The sequence below is a fragment of the Xiphias gladius genome, chromosome 7 (genome assembly GCF_016859285.1).
Source record: "Xiphias gladius isolate SHS-SW01 ecotype Sanya breed wild chromosome 7, ASM1685928v1, whole genome shotgun sequence".
NCBI lineage: Eukaryota > Metazoa > Chordata > Actinopteri > Istiophoriformes > Xiphiidae > Xiphias > Xiphias gladius.
Window position 1 is genome coordinate 14,294,742 of NC_053406.1, and position 20,469 is coordinate 14,315,210.

General features: G+C 43.5%; 3 protein-coding genes across 4 annotated transcripts; 2 read left to right on the plus strand and 1 right to left on the minus strand.

Annotated features, from left to right (window-relative positions):
* The first annotated feature begins 2 nt into the window (after positions 1–2).
* Positions 3–5,864, plus strand: slc46a1 (solute carrier family 46 member 1). Of its 2 annotated transcripts, XM_040130451.1 has the most exons (7): positions 3–131; positions 1,050–1,163; positions 2,615–3,006; positions 3,130–3,608; positions 4,499–4,582; positions 4,862–5,018; positions 5,193–5,864. In XM_040130451.1, the coding sequence occupies exons 1-7, from the start codon at positions 18–20 to the stop codon at positions 5,245–5,247; spliced, it is 1,395 nt and encodes a 464-aa protein (XP_039986385.1). In that variant the 5' UTR covers positions 3–17; the 3' UTR covers positions 5,248–5,864. The 2 variants fall into 2 exon arrangements, with proteins under 2 accessions (XP_039986385.1, XP_039986384.1); XM_040130450.1 differs by lacking the exon at positions 3–131 and having other exon boundaries at positions 708–1,163.
* Positions 5,865–9,301: 3,437 nt separating this feature from the next.
* On the minus strand, positions 9,302–14,688 carry sarm1 (sterile alpha and TIR motif containing 1). Its single transcript, XM_040130455.1, has 8 exons — positions 13,666–14,688; positions 12,197–12,815; positions 11,886–12,098; positions 11,661–11,752; positions 11,249–11,575; positions 10,887–11,076; positions 9,955–10,076; positions 9,302–9,632 (listed from the first exon to the last, which is right to left on the minus strand). The coding sequence occupies exons 1-8, from the start codon at positions 14,127–14,129 to the stop codon at positions 9,521–9,523; spliced, it is 2,139 nt and encodes a 712-aa protein (XP_039986389.1). The 5' UTR covers positions 14,130–14,688; the 3' UTR covers positions 9,302–9,520.
* Positions 14,689–15,797: 1,109 nt separating this feature from the next.
* vtna (vitronectin a) lies at positions 15,798–20,464 on the plus strand. The gene is made up of 8 exons (XM_040130456.1): positions 15,798–15,864; positions 16,592–16,711; positions 16,808–17,251; positions 17,432–17,571; positions 17,681–17,837; positions 17,993–18,145; positions 18,239–18,742; positions 20,039–20,464. Exons 1-8 carry the CDS (start codon positions 15,807–15,809, stop codon positions 20,155–20,157), a joined length of 1,695 nt encoding a protein of 564 aa, XP_039986390.1. The 5' UTR covers positions 15,798–15,806; the 3' UTR covers positions 20,158–20,464.
* Positions 20,465–20,469: the final 5 nt, after the last annotated feature.

Genomic DNA, 20,469 nt, shown 5'->3' on the forward strand with positions numbered 1-20,469 from the left:
AGGTTAGCTACGCTCCCATGGATCTTAAACTTCTTCATAATATTAGCAGCCGTGGTCACGGGAACATGAAGCTGCTGGGAGATGGTCTTGTAGCCTTTACCTTGATCACGGTACAAGGTACAAATCTCAAGGTACGGCCTCATACAGATCTCTTCTCTTTCTCTCGTCCATAATCAGACTTTTCTCATTTTAAATGGGCAGAATGACTGATTATGAGATTGAGGGCACCTGCGATACTAATTGAAGACAATAGTCTGCTTGAAATATCACTACAACCGACATATTTATCGCCACTTCTAAGCTGTAGCAGGCATTTTGGCCAGGCCATTTTAGAGGTACAACAAGCGGACCTTCAGCTCTTTTCAGAGCTTCTTTGTTTTATTCTGTGGTAGACCAAGGGCATGCAGGTGTGCCTGACAAAGGAGCTTTTAATCTCAACACTTTTCAGGAAGAACTGAGCTTTGTTTCAGTGAGATGCGCACCTTTAGCCACCTCTGCACACAGGGTCAAGTCTCAGCCAAAGGATTAAATGAACTGCAGTGTAGTTCACCTCTTCGTCCAGGTGGCGTCGCTGAGTCCCCGCTTGATTGTGCTCCGGTATCGCTTCCTTTACTTAGCCGAGCCGGTAGATAAGTTGCCCTCAAGCCGTTCGTATTTCAACCCAAACAGAAACACAAGCGGCGTGACCCCACGGACGTTAGCGGGATTAGCTAGTTAGCCGCACGACCCCATCGTGACGGAAGCGAGCAGAGAGCGGGTTAATGTTTCGCTCGTGCCCGGATCCTCTGCGAATACCAAGGGGGGGGGGGGTTGACAGTTAATGTTTGCAGTTAACCCAGTTCGACATGGACGAGTCCGACACGGCGGCGATCCTTCCCGGCGACGTCCTCGGCGCCGCACCAGCGGACGACCGGATGTCCAACTCCTTCGGCCGCGGAGACGAGGCTGTCGCGCCGCCCAGCAGCGCCGCGCGGCCGCCGTTCACATGCTCGCTGCCGGTCGCGGTGGAGCCAGTGTTGTTCCTCTCCATGTTTTCTCTGGCCCTGCAGGCGCCTCTGTCCACCCAGTACCTGTGGGACCGCATCAGCGAGGACCTCGGCTACAACGGCTCCAGGAGTTCGGAGTGCAGCAACGGCTCCGTGCCCCACGACCCTCTTCAGAAGGTAACGTTTTTGGGTTTTTTGTTTTTTGTTTATCGTCAACACAGTCCAGCATGACTCCCAGCGCAGCCAGTCTGCAGCTGTTGACCACATCTGTGGTCTGGACGGGAGGAAAAGCAGTAAAATCGCCCTTTTTTTTCTGTTTCCACATACTGAATAACATTTTAACAAATCTAACACCGTGTTTTAAACAGTCTTTAAACATGTCCTGTTAATGTAGCTCAAGTTTGACAAGTCTAGGTATAGTGGTTTTTCATCTAAACCTGTCTTGACGTGATCTGGATCTGTTTGTGCGTGTGTGTGGGTGTGTGGGTAGGTAGTGAAATCGCCCTTCTTTTCTGTTTTCATATACAGAATAAAGGATTCACAAATCTGAAACTGTGTTTTAAACAGTCTTTAGACGTACCAGGGCAATGTGGTCCAGTTTTGACAAATCAAAGCATACTGGTATTTGATCTAGACCTGGTCTGATATGGTCTGGATAGGAAAAAAAAAACCGTGAAAGTAAAAGTCTTAACATATCTGAAAGTGTGTTTTCAACAGTAACCAGAATCAACTTGTTAATCCAGTCCAGGTTTGACAAGTGTAAATGCTTTTTTAAATTTTTTTTTTTAAGCAGGACCTGGTCTATTGTTGTGTGGATGGAGAAAAATGCAGACATTTTTTGCTTTCATAAACAAAAATAAAGGTTTTACAAAGCTGAGAGCGGGTTTTAAACAGCGTTAAGGTTTTAACTAGGGCGTCTAACACTCTAACACAACAATAAGGGGTGCAAAGAAAACCGACTTGATCAGTAGTGTTATTTAAAAGGTTTTGTCAGTTAGTGGGGTAGCTCATAGGCAAATTATCTTTTAATCTCCTCTAATCAGCCATAGCAGGTGTCAGGTTGTTGCATATGGACCTGATGTGGCTCATTAACTACCAGGGAGAAACAAAATCCTTATCACGATAACATCTCTGAAGTTACAGAGGCCGTAGACAAAATAATGTTAACGCCTCGTGAAATGGATGAAAGTCTGACGTAAAGAAATCCCGATGACTACACTACAGATGTGGTTCAAACAGCTGGTTTTTCTTTGTTGGTTTATTAACAGGGACAGTGCCAAAAGGCTGTTTGTCCTGTGTAGTCCCCGGACCGATGTTAAGATAGACACACTAAAAAAGAATGTAAGAGTGAGGTTTGGACAAAGGAACAGCGGCCACAAGCTGAAAGAAAGCAACAAGGATATGATGAACCTGCACAATCTGAACAGGAACACTGATTCTTTTAAAATTTAGAACCAGTAGTAGTGGTTAGATACATCAGACGGTTTGTTATACTGATTACTGGAAGGGTAGGGACCAAGAAGTAACAACTCAAATCTCTTTAACCGACTTACGTCCCATCACAGTAAACCTGAGAAAGATGACAAATCCACCTTTACGTTTTTGTTTTTTTGTTTTTTTTTTGTCAGGAGGTGGAAACCTTAACAGCCCACTGGAACCTGTACATCAACCTGGGGGGTTTTTCTGTCAGCCTGTTGGTGGTGCCTCTCCTGGGCTCATGGAGTGACCTTGCGGGTCGCAGGCCAATACTCATCCTCCCCAACCTTGGCCTGGCACTGCAGGCAGGGGTTTACCTAGTGGTGATGTACCTGAAGCTGCCCGTGGTCTACTTTCTAGTGGGCAGACTGCTTAGTGGCCTTTCGGGTGATTTCAATGCCATCCTGGCAGGCTGCTTTGCATACGTGGCGGATACCAGTGACAGAAGGTCCCGCACCTTCAGGGTGGCAGTGCTGGAGGCCTGTCTGGGTCTGTCGGGGATGCTGGCCAGCATTATCGGAGGGCAGTGGCGGCGAGCACAAGGGTAAGGAATGTGTATTGTTGCACAATCGCAGTATCATTCACACCAGTGCACTTTGCTTAGACTCAGAATCCTTCCTACTCGAAGTGGAGATCGTTACCATTATATGTTTATGCCCTTGTTTAGGTACATCAACCCGTTCTGGCTGGTCCTGGCCACCAGCCTGGTTTCAGCCCTGTACGCTTACCTGTTTGTCCGCGAGTCTGTCCAGCCAGACCCAAGTGCGAAGCTCTTCAGCACTCGCAACCACAAGGCTGTCTGGCGCCTCTACTCAACAGGAGGCAGCATCAGTGAGGGCGGTGGAAGATTTCACCGATGCAAGCTGTGGCTTTACACACTTTGCTTCTTTCTGGTGGTGACTGTACACTCCGGCAGCAGGGAGCTGTATGTGTTGTATGAGCTAAGCTCGCCGCTGTGCTGGGGGCCGGTCCTCATTGGCTATGGATCAGCAGCTCAGCACCTGGCCTACCTGAGTAGTCTTCTGGGGCTGAAGATCATGCAGCGCTGCCTGGAGGAGTCCTGGGTGGCTCTTGTGGGTCTGGCCTCTAATATTAGCGGGCTGGTGGTCTTCTCTGTGGCTGACACCACCCAGCTCATGTTCACAGGTGAGAGGCTCTGGAGTGAGTTAATGACTTCCAGTTGTTTTGTAAACAAAGCTTTCTTCGTAACAGTATTTGGGTGGTTGAAAATATGGTTTTCTGTCTAAAAGGCTTTGTATTCATAAAAAAAAAAAAAGGAAGTCAGGAACAATACAAGTGAGATGACTTCAGAGTCTAATTACCCCACTATTAAGCACAGAAATCGGTATTTATATAAGCATTATTAAGCATATGTGGCCTTAGTAAGGCAAGATGACATATTTGACAAAGTAAAATCCTTTCCTGTGATTATCTATTTGCGGTTTACAAAAAATATCCATAGCACTGAAAGTTATTATGCCCTTTTTACTTTTATTATCCTCTGTTAGCGGTGCTTTCCCGGCTCCGCAAGCAGATTTTGAAAACATGCACGCCCTTTTTGGCCACAGGTGAAAATGATGAGACATCAGCCACGTGCTGTCAAGAGTGCAGCTCAGCATGTGACAGACTGAACGGGCTGTCGAGCTGAGTATGTTGGCAACCTTGAATAGCAGGCTATAAAAAAAAAATCCCAAGTACCTTCCCCTCCCCTCCCTGCTGGGCTTTGTGAAGAAAATTATCTGCTCGTAGCCCAAGGGAATAATTAACATCATCCAAATCCGACACAACAGAATTGTTCATTTGACTATCTGTTAATATTGTTTCACTGTTGGTAAATACAATTTCTTTAGGGAATGTTAGTTAATACAAAGCAACAGAGAAAATGATATCCAAAAGTTTTACACTTGATTATGTGACATTAACTATGACAAAATGGGATGGTATTCGTTTTATCAACTGACTCCTGTTTATTTAAGTGATAATGAACAATATATCTGTGCGCCAAAGTGAAAATCTGTTCATTTGTCTGTCACCAGGTTATGGTCTGTGTTTCCTCTTCATGGCTGCGACGCCTGTGCTCAGGTCGAAGCTGTCAAAGTTGGTGGACCCATCAGAGCAAGGTCAGTCGCTGATCACATACAGATATTCCACATGTCTTAAAACAGATAGTTTTTAACACAGCAAACTGTGCAACGATTGTTTTTAAAAGTGTTGTTATACAACGAGCTACCTCGATGTGTCAGCTGTGTCTTGTTTGAATTGAAAAGTCAGTGAACTGTATTTAAATCCGAAAAGCAACAGTGCAGTTTAATTTGAAGCATATGTCCCCTTTTGTTAGGAGGGACAGCTTGTGTCCCCGCACATTGTATACATAATTGCGTGTTTGTGGTTTCTTCCAGGTGCCCTGTTTGCCTCTGTTGCCTGTGTGGAGAGCCTATGTTTTCTGGTGGGAAGTGGTGTCTTCAACTCGCTCTACCCAGCCACCCTGCACTTCATGAAGGGCTTTCCCTTCCTCTTTGCTGCCATCATCCTCCTCATCCCAGCTGGAATAATTGGGTGAGACTGCTTTTGTTTAATTGACTGTCCTTCCCTTTTTTTTAATTATGATTTCTATATATAAAAGCAAGAAATTCTCAACAAATGCCTGTGGAAAACCAGAAAATCTATATCCAGTCCTTTTTAAAATGAGCATAATAAAATATTCACAATTTTTCATGTTTGTCTTTCTAGGATCCTGCAATGTTTAGACCAGAGGAGAGACCACAGAGACTCCACAGCGTCCTGACCTGAAGCAATGCAAAGGGCCAGAAACCAGTCACAGAGATTAAGTTCATCTTGGTGTCAGTGTGTGAGGTGAGCAGCTCTGACACAGAGACATCCGTTGTGTCCATCTGTGACGCTGGGAGAGACTTTTGTTGGCGGGCTAAGCGATGGGATTCTTCGAAGTGATCGATACCAAAGGATGAAGAATCAACCTCCTGGCTGACATTACAGAAAAACCTCATTCGTCTTCATAAATAGATACTGGACACTGGGGTTTTGTCATAACGCTACTGGCCCTAAAAAATCACTGTAGTGTTCACTTATTTCACCATTGCGTTCATACCAATGGTTTAATGAACAAGATTCAATACGATAGAAAATATATTCTAAATGCTTTCATTTTGTGATTTGATACATTTTCAGTACAGCGTAATGAGTGCCAAAGAATGTGCCGTACATTTCTATTTTTAATTTATTCCGCTCAATCGCTCTGATGGCACACTACATTGTGAAGTGGTAACCGTCAGAGGAAAATCCCAAAGCCCTCAGTTGTTCCAGAACATATAAAGCACGAGTGCAACGTAATTTGTCTTCAGAGGTTCATTTATTCATAGCAAGATTTCAAATCACCTGACGCAGGTGTGATTTTGAATCACCTGACGCAGGTGTGACTCCAAATTACAGTAGTAATCAGTGAGTGAGTCATCCTTGACACACTCTCCTGCTCTTTCCTGAGACGTTCACCACAGCGGTCGTCTTACTGAAAGAGTGGGGAAACACACTCTTACCAATCGTGATCGATCATGCTGGAACGTCACAAAAATTGCGGATGGTCAAATTGTTTCTGCTGTTTTTCCAAAATGATACTACATACTAATTCTATACAGTATGCACCACGTATTAATCCTCATGGTATACTGTTTAAGCTGTAAGTATACGAAAATATCAACATTCTTAACCGCTTTGTACTAACAGGAAATGATGCACATGCGGATACATGTGACATCAAACGTTGATCAAACTGCAACTTTGGAAAGCTACTGTTAAAGTAGCAGTTTCAGCACCATGCATTATTTATTGTAATTCAGAAATCGACTCTATTTAGTATGCATACCATCTGCTTTGAGCACACTTTGTCACTTTTCCAGTGTGAACACACTACATACTCAGAACCTGCTTAAAATCAGTACACAGTGTGGCTATGAGACATGGTGTGTGTTTCAAAGGAGCAAAAACTACAAAGACAACAAGTATGAGGAAATATTGTGGAAAGGGATACCTGAAGAGCTTCATTATTACAACAGTGGCTTTATACACAGCTCAGTAGTCTGTGGAACCTGTTCTGCTAGCCTGCTGACACTAGCTACTTAGTTAATGATAACTAAGTAGCAAGTGTTTGTTAGTTGTCATAGTGTACATATAACTCTCTAAATCCCACCTTTTTTTTTTTTTTTTTTTTTTTAAAAAGCAGATTTTCCAAAATATCAAACTTTTCCTTTTAAGCTCAAAGGTTTTGTTTTAGGTAACTCTGACCATGTAATTTATTTAGTCAATGCTGCTGCAAATGCAAATTGGGAAATTTACCTGTGTCAGATAATCCAGAATACGATACAGGAGCTCAGCATCATTTCAGTCACCCCACCGTTGTCCTATTTGTTCACCTCTGGTCGCAGCTGGTGGAAAGTAACTAAGTACATTAACTCAAGAACTGCACATAAGTACGATTCTGAGGACTCATACTTTACTTGAGTATTTTCATTTTCTGCTACTTTATACTTCTACTCCACTACAGTTCAGAGACAACTATTGTACTTTTTTGCTCCATTGCGTTTATTTGATAATTTGGTTTACTAGTAGTAATACAAAATATAATCAAAAAAAATATATTATGATGTATTATCATTAAGATAAGACTTTACTTTAGCCCCAGGGGCTACTTGCGTGTTAATGCGTGAATTATTATATTCCAATAATATAACATCCATTATTCTGAATTGCACTACTTTTACGTTTGGTACTTTGAAGTATTGGTTCTAACACTTTAGTAAAAGAACAAAAATCAAATTTTGATTGCAGGACTTTTACTTGAAAGTAAAAGATTTGAGTACTTGTACACTGTCTGTCTGCACAATGGAGACTGGAGATTCAGCCACGTTCATGGTAAAGCCAAACCTGAAGTGGTAGAAGTGGTCCATAAAACCCTCAAACAGTCAGTACCAAAGATTCATGGTATCAACTATGAGTAATCCACAGCAGAGAGAGCTAAACTGCAGCACCAACCAAAGATTACTGAGTTACACCTCGACCCCCTCCCTCCCTCCGTTTCCCATAAAACAGATAGCAAAGTCCCAATTCCCTGCGGAGTCCCCCTACCGTCCCCACCACCACTACCACCAGAAACAACACTGGATAGTCCCAGAGCACAAGGCCCACAGCCAACATGCACACATGCGTCACGTCCTAGTTGAACATTGAGGAAACAAGAGCTGCCAAATCAGCTTTAAAATGCACAAAGGGAAGTTAGGAGGTTAAGTGGAGTATTAACTGAGCTACTGTGAATTGATCTGCATGAAGATTATTTTTGACACTGGGCAGCAATTGGGTTAGATCATGTGGTCAAAGCCATTCTTCAGACGTACCGTGTGACTAAACTGACCAGTAAAACCATCTATTCTTCGCCATAATCACTTGTGCAATATTAATAAGTTGCAGTTATTTTATTGGACTTGAGCTGGATTATTTTGGATAGTTTGTGATAATGATCATGGATAACCTCAAATAAAAGATTTCACTGTTCATTTTTTTACATCATGTTTCAAATAAAGGGACAAAATTATGTTTGTGTAACACTGAGAACATTAAAAAACATGATTTTTTAAAAAAAAGGATATCCTGTCTTAACAAGTTGAGAAAAAAAAAAAAGTCAATTACACATCATTTTTAATGAATGCTTTGAGGCGGACATTGGAGGCAAACCATATTAAGGCAAGATGAGATCAAATCCCTGTAGAACAGCAGTTGAATTCAGGGCTACAGTAATGTAACTTTTTAGAACAATATGTGACCAGCACATCTTGATGACTGCTTTGGTTAATTTGCAAGATTTAACAAATGTTTCAATAGTATATTAATTCCAGCATTATCAAATCAGGATGTTTTTTTCTTTTTGTTTTGTTTTTTTTTCTTCTTGCTGTTTGATGTACACTTGTGTACAGGTATAGAAGTTATTTGCTGCTGGTCTTTTATATTTTCACAAGCCTCAGTCTATCATATTGCTGGATTTCTTTTTGTTTTTATTAAACAGCTTCTATTAAATACACTGAGGTAACAGGGATGAAATTTCAGTGGCAGAGTGGACAAATTGTTTGACAGAACTAACACCGGTGAATAAAACTGCAAGTCAGCTGTATTAAATTATAGTTTAACGTATTGCACTATGTTACAACAGCAATCAACAAGACACTCTGTAAAACAAATGCAGTTATTATCATTTCCCAGGAGTTACCAATGCATTTTTGAGTACTGTAAGTCTATGTATGTCAATTTAAAGAAGATTTTTACCCACATTTCAGAAGGAAGAAAACTTTTAATACTATATGCATGTTTTCCGTTGCCTGTACGCTCCTTAAATCCGCATTTGGTTAAATTAGGGCTTGCAGTTATACAATTTGTAGCTCATTTATTTCTGTACAAAATGCCTCCAGCTTAGATTATGCCTACCATGGATACTCTCAGCATGTAATCAGTTCAATGCTAGGAAAGGGTTCTTTGCTACCACAGCCCAAACATAAAAACAAAACACAAATGTCAGTAAAATCAGAGACCTGTTTTGGTCCTATGAATGTTTAATATACGAGTTTAAACAAAAGATGACTGCCTCTAACTATGATGAAGACATTACAGTTAGTGGATGCCTCAGAAATTTGCTATTGATGATTTTGCTGGGTGCCAATGACGGCTGAGCTATCAGTTTATTTCCTGAGAGACGGAAGGCATATACTGTACCTGATTACACATATACAGCAGTATGAGGATACTAACATCAAAGGCTTGGAGTTTACCATATACAGTCTTCACTCCCTTTTTTTTTTTTAATTCCAGTTATTGTTTGCGGTATATTACGTCTATTTATGTTAGGTCTTCATGTGAATGTGTAATTTAATAATCTAATCCATAATCAAATTCACCTCACATGCATTTGGGCAGAGCAGGGGAAGCTGCCGGCCAGTTTACCATAGACCATGTGGAATTTGGCATCATTGAAAGTTATTATAGCAAACTGTGTTTATGTCAGTTTATTTCTTTTTCTGGCCTTTGGAGGCGTCTGGGCCGTCGGTTAGGTCTTGGTGTCCTTTGAGAAAGCGAAGGATCTTCTCGATGGTGGCCTCCTGATATTCATGGGACCATCTGGGTCAAAAGAAGGCGAAAGGCATATGCATTACAAGCAAATTGGTCGTCTCTAATGGATATTTTACAAATCTGCTAAACACCCATCACAAACCGTACAAAACATTAACCCTGGTATTGATAAAATATTCATGAAAAAATACGAGGCTCTGAAAGATTAATAATGTTTGCATGAAGAGGGACTGTATGAAACTGTTAAATCAGCTGCGTTAAACCTGCTGAGAAAGGGATTTCCCCCACATGGGCGTCTGGTGAACAATAAAATGTACTGTCCCAGTTACACACAGATGTACTGAGTTATCAGAGTATAGCAGTGACTCACTTGATGCCATTGAAGTTGAGAATTGCTCTCATGTCGTCTGGCAGAGACATGGGGTCCGGCCACATAAAATTCTCCGTGACAGGAACTATGTTCTTCTTACCAGCCAGGGCTGTGACTATCTCCTGCAAGATGAACGATCATTTCTTTGAGTCTGTGAGGTACTAAAACGTGATGACACGTAAAAGCACAAAAGACTAGAAACATTTGTAAAGTTAAAAAAAAAAATCATCTGATCCATTGTTTTTGCTTTGCTGCTTTACTGTAAATTCAACTAAGCTCATCGGGGGAATATGAATGCGAACTAATCGATACAATTTCTACAAGCACTTTTAATTCTCAGGCATTCTGCAGAAGACAAAGGCTCGTGAAATTTTTCAGACCTCGTTGCAAGGGACGATAACGCGGATTTCGTGGCTAAAAGCAGCTAGTAGCACATAACAGAGCATGTAATCTAGAGAGAAAGACCAGAGATCCACTAAGGACATGCAGTGTAATGCACAAATATATGGCTACGTCATTTGCCATAATCAAAAATGTTACCGCATTGCTCATCATGCTACTTGACTTTCCATTTTCTCACCTGGCACATTCAAATTTGATTTTAATTAACTGTCAAGACACATAGTTTCTTAAATTCCGTTGTCATAAAGTGATATTTAAGGGGCATTCATGTGATTAGCCCTAGTCCCCGAATCAGGGCATTGGAATTTTTTAATCCCAAAATACTACCCAAAGACAAATCAGTTTAACAATCCATAAAGTGTGAATGTTACAGACACCCTCCACAAACCTGATGTGATTTATTCCAGCTCATACTGTGCAGCTATTGTATCAATATAAATGTGTAATATCTTGAAAATGGCTTTTAAGTAAAAATGAGATCAAACGAGAGACGGGAGCCCCTCACATTTAGAGAATGGAAAACGTCTGACCTTATGCACCCAATCCTTCATGGCAGTGTCACCCATGCACTTGTCGAGCGCGTTGGCGGACAGGACCAGGATGAAGTTACGCGCTCGCTGTACGCTCTGAATCAGTTTGTCCTCAAATTTACCGGCCTCCAGCTTCTCCACATCTATGAAGACGCTGTATCCTCGAACCTGCAGGTGCACCTTCAGAAGGCTTAGGCCAGGGCAGAAAGAGAAGGAAAAGTGAAAAACTTTGAGGGAAGGAGGAATAAAGACAGAAACTTTTACCTTATACTTATGGCTTCTGTTTCTTTCCTGGCTTCAACTTAACCCATTTCATCTTCCTGAGTCCCCCGCTCCTCCACCCATTCTGTCCGAGTCCTTACCTGGCCAGCTGGGAGCCAGTGGTCCGGCGGTAGCTTATGAACACGTCGGGCCCTGCAGGCTGGGCATCTATGTGGCAGGGTTTTAGAGGCCTGCGGCTAGCCGACAGTATCTTGGCTCTGTGGACGCCGTTGTCTATGTGGCAGTCCAGCTGGAGCTGCTGATCGGTCAGGTTCTGGACGTTGTTGCTATCCACCCCTGACTGGACCAGGCCGTAGGTGTACTGACGGAAACGAGGGTCCACCTCAACTAACCAGTCAGCCATGTTGTTTGGGTCACACGTGGAATAGTTGGCATATGTTTTCAACACACGCAGATCTCTCAGAAACCTGGACAGGAAAATCGAAATGTTGAATGAGTGATGAGTTCAGCCTTTGCCCAGATCCTTGTCTTAAAGGGTTTTTTACCACTTGCCTTTTTCGGGTAAGCCCGGCAGTCATGCCCAGATCACTGCTCAGATCCTGGTCTGTGATATTTAGCAGGAGGTCTCCGTCCACCTGCAGCTCCTTTATAAGAAGATAGTAAGAAAAATGTCAGACGCAGCGCTGACAAACCGACCATTTCCCCGAGCTGTTGGAGGAAGGGATGGGTAGATCTCTTTCTGTATGTAGTAATGACTCTCTTTGATATTTTACCCACCTGGAAACGGTCACAATAGGTACTGAAGCCAACCTGCTGCAGCCACGTCTGCACCTCACAGGTTTTCCAGTTGGGAACACATGACAGGATACGTTTTGGCACTTCCTCTCCCATCATGCTCAGCGCCCGCTTGGCGAGGGAACAGGCCGTACCATTACTGGAGTACATGACGATTCTTTTTAGGCTCTGCACCGCTCCGATCTCTTGAAATATCTTGAAACACAGGACAAATTCAAACTCAGTCACAACAAAGCTACCGGACAGTGCTACCTAAAATTCTGAGCTCTGTGGAAAGTGGACAGTAATTGTACCTTTGTGTTGCGCTGACGAGACTTGATGCTGGTCTCAACGCAAAGGTAAAAGGCGGCAATGCACTTTCCCTCCAGTCTTGTGCCGTCCAGTAATGGCAAGAGGTGTTGGAGATCAGATGCTGTCTTCCCCTGCATGCAGTCTGCACTGTCCAATAAACTGCGAGCGAAGTCGTCCGGATCCAAAGATGCAATGAAGGGCTCCACCAGCTCCAAGGTCCCAGATTTCACCACCTCCTCCTCAATTTCTCTGTTTGCAGCTAGCACAGTCACAGCCAGGCACGCATGGAAGCGAATAAGTTCATCCTCTTTGGAAAAGGCCAATGGGAAAAGCCACTCAGCTGCCTGCTTCTCGATCATCCATCGCTGGCAGCGGTGGCCTCCATACATGGCGCAGTTAGCTAGGGCCACGGCACAGTGTCGCAGCACAGTGGGATCTGTGCCCCGGCACCAGAAGAGGAGGGCGTCCAGGGCACCGTTCGAGATGAGGTGGACCGACGTCTCCTCGGTGTGTTTGAACATGTGCTCCAGGATCCCTGAGACACTGCGAGCCAGCTGGGCGTCCTCCTGCTGCCGAGTCAGGTTGAGGATGACCCCCAGACCCATACGTGCTACATAATCTCTGTCAGTGGAAATGTAAAGACAATGACAAAACTGGACTCAGACAACCATGTGGGTAGAGTGACAGCAATTATTGCAGATACAGACTATTAAACACAAGAAATCAGTGAAAATCAGGTATGCATAGTTCTAAATCAGCTACTGCAGAAAAAATTAGTCAATTAACAGATTTTGTTCGTATCGGCAGTCATTTAAGTAATTTATCAAACAAAAATGCCAAACACTCATAGGTACAAGCTTCTCAAATGTGAGGATTTGCCGCTTTCCTCTGTTTAATGTTACTGCTTAGTGAATACATTTTAGTTTTGTGCTGTTGCTCGGACAAAACAAGCAATTTCCAGACATCAGTTTTTGATTTTCTTTCTGACATTTTAAAGACTAAACATTTAAAAAGATCAACAGACTGCTAATTAAGATAAGCTCTAAAATCAACATAGATGTATAGGGGGTGAACAGAAATATAAAATATATAAATACTCCCTTTAACATCTATAATTCAATAAAACAGCCTGGCAGTGACCTTGGTAAAGCTTGCAAAGTTAAACTTTTCATTGACACTTGAACTAGATAACTTGATCAGTTTTGTGGCTGTAGTTTGAGGTTATTATTTTGGGCTGCATTGCACTATAAGCTGTTTCTGTTATTCTTGTTCTCGGTAGAGAGTAGCACCGGCTGTTTTATTGCCCTGCATTGTATTATAAAGCGTTTGTGTTGTTTTGCGTGTTCCTGTGCAAGCGAAACACCTGTCTGACTCCATCTCAGCAGAAACTGAACAATTAAAATATTCGAAACGGTTTCAGGGCCGCTGTGGTGTTCGGGGCTATTCCGTCCAACCCTTGTTCCCACTGTACCTGTTCTCTGAGATCAGAATCTGCTCCAGCAGTTTTGCAGACTCATACGTGATCTCCACAGCCGCTGTCTGCTGGAGCTGGAGCAGCAGCTCCAGGCCTCCATCCAGCCGGATCCTGTTGCAGATCTCCTCGGCCACCCGACGGCCTACGGTGGGCAAAACCCAGGCCTCCTCCACCAGCTGAAAGATCTCCGCGATGGCCCCGCGGGTCTCATCTGAATCAGAGGTGTCCTTGGCTGACTTCAGCCTCCTGATGGCGCAGCGCAGGGCGGGGAGAGAGTTGTCCAAAACCAACTGGACTTCGGCACTGATGCCCGGGGAGACTGCTCTGGGGTCGGGGCCGGATCCGCCCCGCCCTCTCTGCAGCCGGCTGACATAGTCCGGGACTGTGAGTCTGTCGGAGCTGAACATGATGGAGAAATGTCGATAGAGCCTCCACAGGAAGAGCGTCAGAGAAAAGAGCATCTACCGACAGAAACTGGCGTGATCCGTGCCTGTGGACGCGTGCTGGCCCTCGAGTGCGGCAATGTGTTTGTTTACAAAGGCCTGCAGTCCGCTCAGTGTGTCGCGCGACCTGCGAGCACGGCCCACTCCTTCCGAGGCGTCGAGCAGGGCCTCAGATGTAGATCAACAGTGACGGGTTTCGCCGAATTGCATCACCTCCTCCCTGCATGTCATCCCTGGCCGTAAGCCCATAAAGGCTCATGAGCGGGTCCCGGGCAGGTCAGAGCTGCCGGCCGGTTTCGGTCCTCCCGACGCGCGAGAGCCGACTCAGTAACCAGTTTGGAGAGGGGTCCTCGAGGAGGGAGGCAGAGTCTCCGCGCACAGCTTCTCAAACTGAACGGCGAGGAAGCAAATCCGGCTTTTTTTTTGTTGAGGAGAAATAAGAATCTTCGTTTGCATTCATAGAGCTTTTGCAGACAAAGGAAGCCGGTTCATATCTGCTACGGTTTCTTTCTCTTTTTTTCCCCGCTTCCACCGCATCCGACGCACTGTAGCGGCTTGTTTGCGGCAAAAATTAAAAAAAAAAAATCAATAAAATGTGTGACCCCGCTCCACCAGCAGCAGCGGTACCTGGCCTATCGCATCTTTAGGTCAGCATCTGCAGGTTTTCAGGATCTTCCGGGGGAGGGGGAGGGGGTGTACTAGAAAAGAAGCACCCTCTCCTCCCCTCTCATCCCCTCATGACTACTGCCCCCTGCTGGAGGAACTGGAGAAAAAAAACCCTGCGGGTCGCACCTTCTTTGTTTCTTAAAACGTGTGCGTATGAGTGGAGATAGTGAGCCCATATTATTGATGTATCGGAGGAGATAAAATAAACGATGTGAGGAATTATATGGTTACTAGCAACTGACTCATGAGTTTGATACCACAGAGACAATTTGATGAATTCTGCTCAATATTAAGCGGTTGGCGAAGCATTACTACAAAGTCATGTTCAAGTAAAAAAAATAAAAATTAAAAAAAATAAATAAATAAAAGGAAGATTATTTGTGATAGAATTACTGCTTCACTCTTTTGGAGGGAATTTGATTTTAAGATTAAGATGCATTATTTCAGTATGCAGAATATGATTTTATATGATTTATAATAGGATTTATGATTTATGATTTATAATATGATGATATGACAGCATTTCGCATGACCAAAATCTGTCATGTGTTGGTCATGTGAAACGTTAAAAATCCTATTGGATTAGTGTTAAATGGGGAAAAGGATCCAGATTTTATTTGATTCATCTGATTAGGTGTAACGCCAACAGGAAGAATGGCTAAAAAGGAGAAATAGTCATGTAGAATAATGAGAATAAAGTGATTACAAGAGATCTGAGGCAAATGAGAAGCCCAAGTGTAGACAAATGGAAAGAACAACCTTGAAACCTCGGGGGAATTCTACAGTCAAAAAAAGGAATAAGACATTTTGCAGTAAAAGTGCAACAGATGGTCACATGGCTTAAACTTCTGTTTCCCATCGATCTCGCTCTTTCTGTGCGTCTCTGTTTATTTGCTCGAGCAGAAAGAAGTTTGCAAATAAGGTTAAAGTAAACAAGGGAGTGGGGTGACTGACACATGTTTCCAATGATTGTGAGCACGCGGTCCATCGTTGCTTTCTCATTCTGTCCTCTAACGCAGTAGAGGCAACATGAGGCTGCAGGCCGTGCTGCTGCTCGCTCTGCTCGCCGTGACCTTTGCTGCAGATGGTGAGTCCAGCATTAAGAATCTGTTTCAATGTTCACAAAAGGTAGTTGTAGTCAGAAAGTGAAGGAGTGTTGCTGGTTCTTGATTGTTCACCCTTCAGTGTAGCATTATAATGTTGCAGTCAGACTTGATCGTAATGTGTCTCAGATGTACTGTGTCCTGATTTAAGTGTACATAATAATACATGGCCGGAAATTTGCCAGTTTTGGCCTTATATTAATATGTATATTTCACTCATCAACCACAATTACATGTTGGTCAGATGAAATAATTAACATTTGACAACAAATGTTTTTATTTAACATGATTCAATTCTTCATTTGTTCAACCTTTAGACCACAGTGTGATCCAATCAGAGGTATCAACTTTGGGTGCCCTGTCTACACAAATAGACACATTTATTACAGTTAGAACTGCTAACTGTAATTACATTCATAATGAGTTAAACTGATGACTATTTTTTGCATTTAATCAATTAGTTCTTTAGCATATGCCGGAGATTAGTGAAAAACACCCATCACAAAAGGCCAGAACACAAAGTAACGTCCTCAAAATTCTTGTTTTGTCTGTCCAGCTGTCAGCCAAGCCGTTATTAAAATATTCAAATTATTTTCCAAAGGACGAAGTTGATTAGGTCAGAAAAAAAAATACACAGAATAAGTATAAAAACACAGAAAATAAAACAATACAAACAATCCATTTTCTTTAACTCTGTTGTCATATCTTAAGAGTCCTGTATGGATCGCTGTGAGAATGGCTTTGACTCTCAGAGGAGCTGCCAGTGCGATTCGATGTGCAAGTACTACAAGAGCTGCTGTTCTGACTTCGAGGCCACCTGTGGCATGATGAGTAAGAAACCTCTCCGCTCACTTGCTTAAAACGCAGTCATCGGTCAAAATGGTGCAGCGAAGGATGGTCACCGATATCCCTTTTATCCCCCTCCAGCTCGTGGAGACACTTTTGTGTTTGCGGAGGATGATGAAGAGCCGTTCGAAGGTACCACTCCGCCCCCTCGACGTTCAGCGCAGTCTTCTACCACTGTCGGTCATCAGCTGAGGGCCATGCAGCAGCCCGTCTCGGACTTCAGTCGCAGGCTGCAGCAACGTCTAGAAACCACACTAGAAATGACCAAACCACCGCAGCTGTCGGACACCATATCTAAGAGAGTCCCTGTTGGAGAGATTACACACATCTCACACTCAGACTCCCCTGAACAGAGGGTCCCCTTCACACCTGAATCCCCTCAGAGTTTCACCCCAGCTGAGACGACCACCGTTCCCGTCACAACAGCCACCACTGAAGCGCCCGACCCAGACGCCGAGGTCTGCAGTGGGAGGCCTTTTGACTCTTTTATGCAGCTAAAAAATGGCTCTATATATGCCTTCAGAGGTGAGTGACTGGCAAGCTAACCCCATAATATTCAAATCTAGTGATCTGTGCGAAACTTTGGGTTTCTCCGGGATGTGGCTACGCAAAGTCTGCCTTTTGCTGTAGAGGAATTATAATGGAATATATGACCTTTCTGTTTAGGAGAATGTGGTAACGAACGCATGTGTGTTTTTTTTCTAGGGGAGTACTTCTTTGAATTGGCACAGAAGTCGGTCCTTCCCGGTTATCCAAAGCTCATTAAGGACGTGTGGGGCATCAACGGGCCAATTGATGCTGCCTTCACCCGTGTCAACTGTCAAGGAAAGACCTACATCTTCAAGGTGGGGACACAGAAAATGAGCTCGTATGAATTTCAGCAGTTAATAGCATGTCAGGCCACTGCTGTGATAAATAAAACAAAAATGTTTTAATAAGTCAAACTTTCAACAGGGAAACAAGTACTGGAGGTTTGATAACGGCGTACTGGAGGAAGACTATCCTCGAGATATCAGCGTGGGCTTTGACAAAATCCCTGATAATGTGGATGCAGCATTTGCCCTCCCTGCCCCAGGTCACCATGGAAGGGAGAGAGTCTATTTTTTCAAAGGTGTGGCCAGATATTACACAATGTATTTCTGTCAAATATTTGGTGCATTGATCATGTGACACTATGGAAAATACTCATCATATACCTAACATCAAGTTACTTAAATGTCAAAAGTCTTCAAGGATTTTGATTTGGCATCTCGTTGGTTTCTCCAGGGGATCAGTATTACATGTATGAGTTCTTGCACCAGCCGTCTCATGAGGAGTGTGTCACCATGTCTGAGAGGTTTCCGTCCATGCTATTCAGGCGCTATACTAACGTATACTACAACAACTACGAACGTTTTTTCGGCGAGCTGTTCTCTGACTGTGAGTTGTGCCGTTATCAGTCACTTGTGTTTGTTTGGAGTGGAGGCGGGTGTTGTCGCTTGTACATCTTAATGTTTCTCTAACCGTCTTTAGTGCCTGAGCATCATAGCAAACACCACTTCATTGACAAAGACTGGAAAGGCCTCAAGTCTCCGGTGGATGCTGCCATGTCGGGCAGAATCTACGTCAACCCCTGGAGGAGGTGGCCATCACGCCGCAACGACTACGATCGTGACCAGCAGTGGGGTCAACAGCAAGGCCAACAGTGGAGCCAGCAGTATGGACAACAGTGGGGTCGGAGGAGGCAAAGCCGTTCACCCTTCTGGGGCTCTATGGCTGAGCAGGGGATGAACATGGGTCAGGAATTTGCTCAAAGGGGGATGGAAATGGGTCTGAGGTTGGCAGAGAGGAGGATGGAAATGGAGGAAAGGCTTGGGCGAGACTGGGACAGACGGTGGGATCAAGACTGGGACCAGGACAGAAGGAGAGATCGATATGGCCAGAACAACCGAGGCAACTATGACTCGAGAGATGACAGGTCGTACTGGGAGACACAGAGGAGTCTGCCCGTTCAGAGCGTCTACTTCTTTAAAGGAGGTAACACAGCAGAAACAGATTCATTAGCAAATTAACAAAATATTTATTCACTCAACGTTTAGACCACTGGATGGTCCAACTGGAGTCACCACCACGGCCTTGCATGAGATAACAAATAAAACCTGAAAATGTTTAATTTACAGTGAATTAAAACTGAGAGAAGCAGCCAAACCTCACAGTTCAGAACCCATAACCTCTGAGCCTTTGGTATTTTTGATTGGTAAATCACCTTACTTTATACAAGCAGGATATCATAAGCTGGCAACAATATAGCCCATGGGTATTTGCTATTGGCTCGCTATCAAAGCCTCGTGAGACCTGAAAACAAATCAAATCCAATTTAACTTTATTAGCCAGAAGAGGATACTCATTTGGTCTGGGGTGCAGAGAATACAGAGAAGCAGTACAAAAATACATCTTATAAAACAACAGAAACAATCCATGAAAGGAGCGATAGCAAAGAAAACACCACCGTCTTCTCAGTGTGGTGGTGCTGCTGCCAGTGCCATCCCTCCTCTCATACTTTGCTCTCTCCTCTCTCCTAAAAAAAAAAAAACCCCCTCCCGAGAGAGAGCACAACACACACACACAAACCTCACAAAGCAAAGTACCTGCAGATATTACCAAAAAAAAAAATGTTTTTTTTAATTGATAAAAAGTAAATAAATGTTCATACCGTAGCGGTTGAATGCCCACGAAATGATCACAGTGGTATGTACGTGTATGTTCAAAGGGCGAGGTGGTCACAACAGCAGAAGGTACCCATTTCATCCAAAGAGTATGTTTCAGCTTTTTCAGACAGACTGATGAAAGAAAATCTCTGAGTTTAGTCACAGATGCAAACGGCAGCTGGCAGAGGAGGCGGGAGCTCAGTCATTTTTCAACCTTTCCCCAGCTGTCACACCACACAAGGCTTTTCATAACTTGTTTCACGTGCTACATTATGTCTCGCACCACACGACAAAGAAACAGATGCTCTTACACTCAGTTTTTTGTGTATTTAGGCGCATCACCTTTATCTGACATGCGGTACTGTTGTCTGGTTTATGATTCCCCAAGCACAAAACTGATTAATAAATGGGCGTTTTGATGGATGCTGACGGTAATGACGGTTCCAGACTGCTGTCTGTTCTGTTCAGGAGCTGAGACTAACTTTTGATTTTCACAATGAGGACATGCCCAGCACAACCATGAGCTGCTCCACAACAAAAACAACAAAATGAATACTTTAACCTTAGAACACCAGCTATGACGAAAGACTAAATGAATGACTATCTTGTTTTATGTGTTTTCTAGATAAATACTACAGAGTGGACCTGAGTACCAAGAGAGTCGACCCTGCCACGCCTCCATATCCCAGATCCATCGCCAAATACTGGCTCGGCTGCTCAGACACCACTGGGGCAGAGAAGTAGTAGTTTTAATTTAGGTGTTTTAATAAATCATTTGGACTAAACTTGCATATAACATGATTCATTTTCACTCGAACAGGCAGTGTTGGCCTGGAAAAGTGTCTTAAAAATGTTTGGTGTAACATAACTAGCTGCTCGTCGGCTTTAGCAAATATTGGAGATCAGTGAAAGTCCACGCACTGCTCGCCATGGCCAAAGTTCAGGTGGTTCGTTTTCTTAACTCTGTGGAGATATGTTATCTGTCCTTAACATCGTTGACCTACTTCATTAAACACAACTGTAGGCTATGTTTTGTTTTTTTTGTTTGTTTTTTTT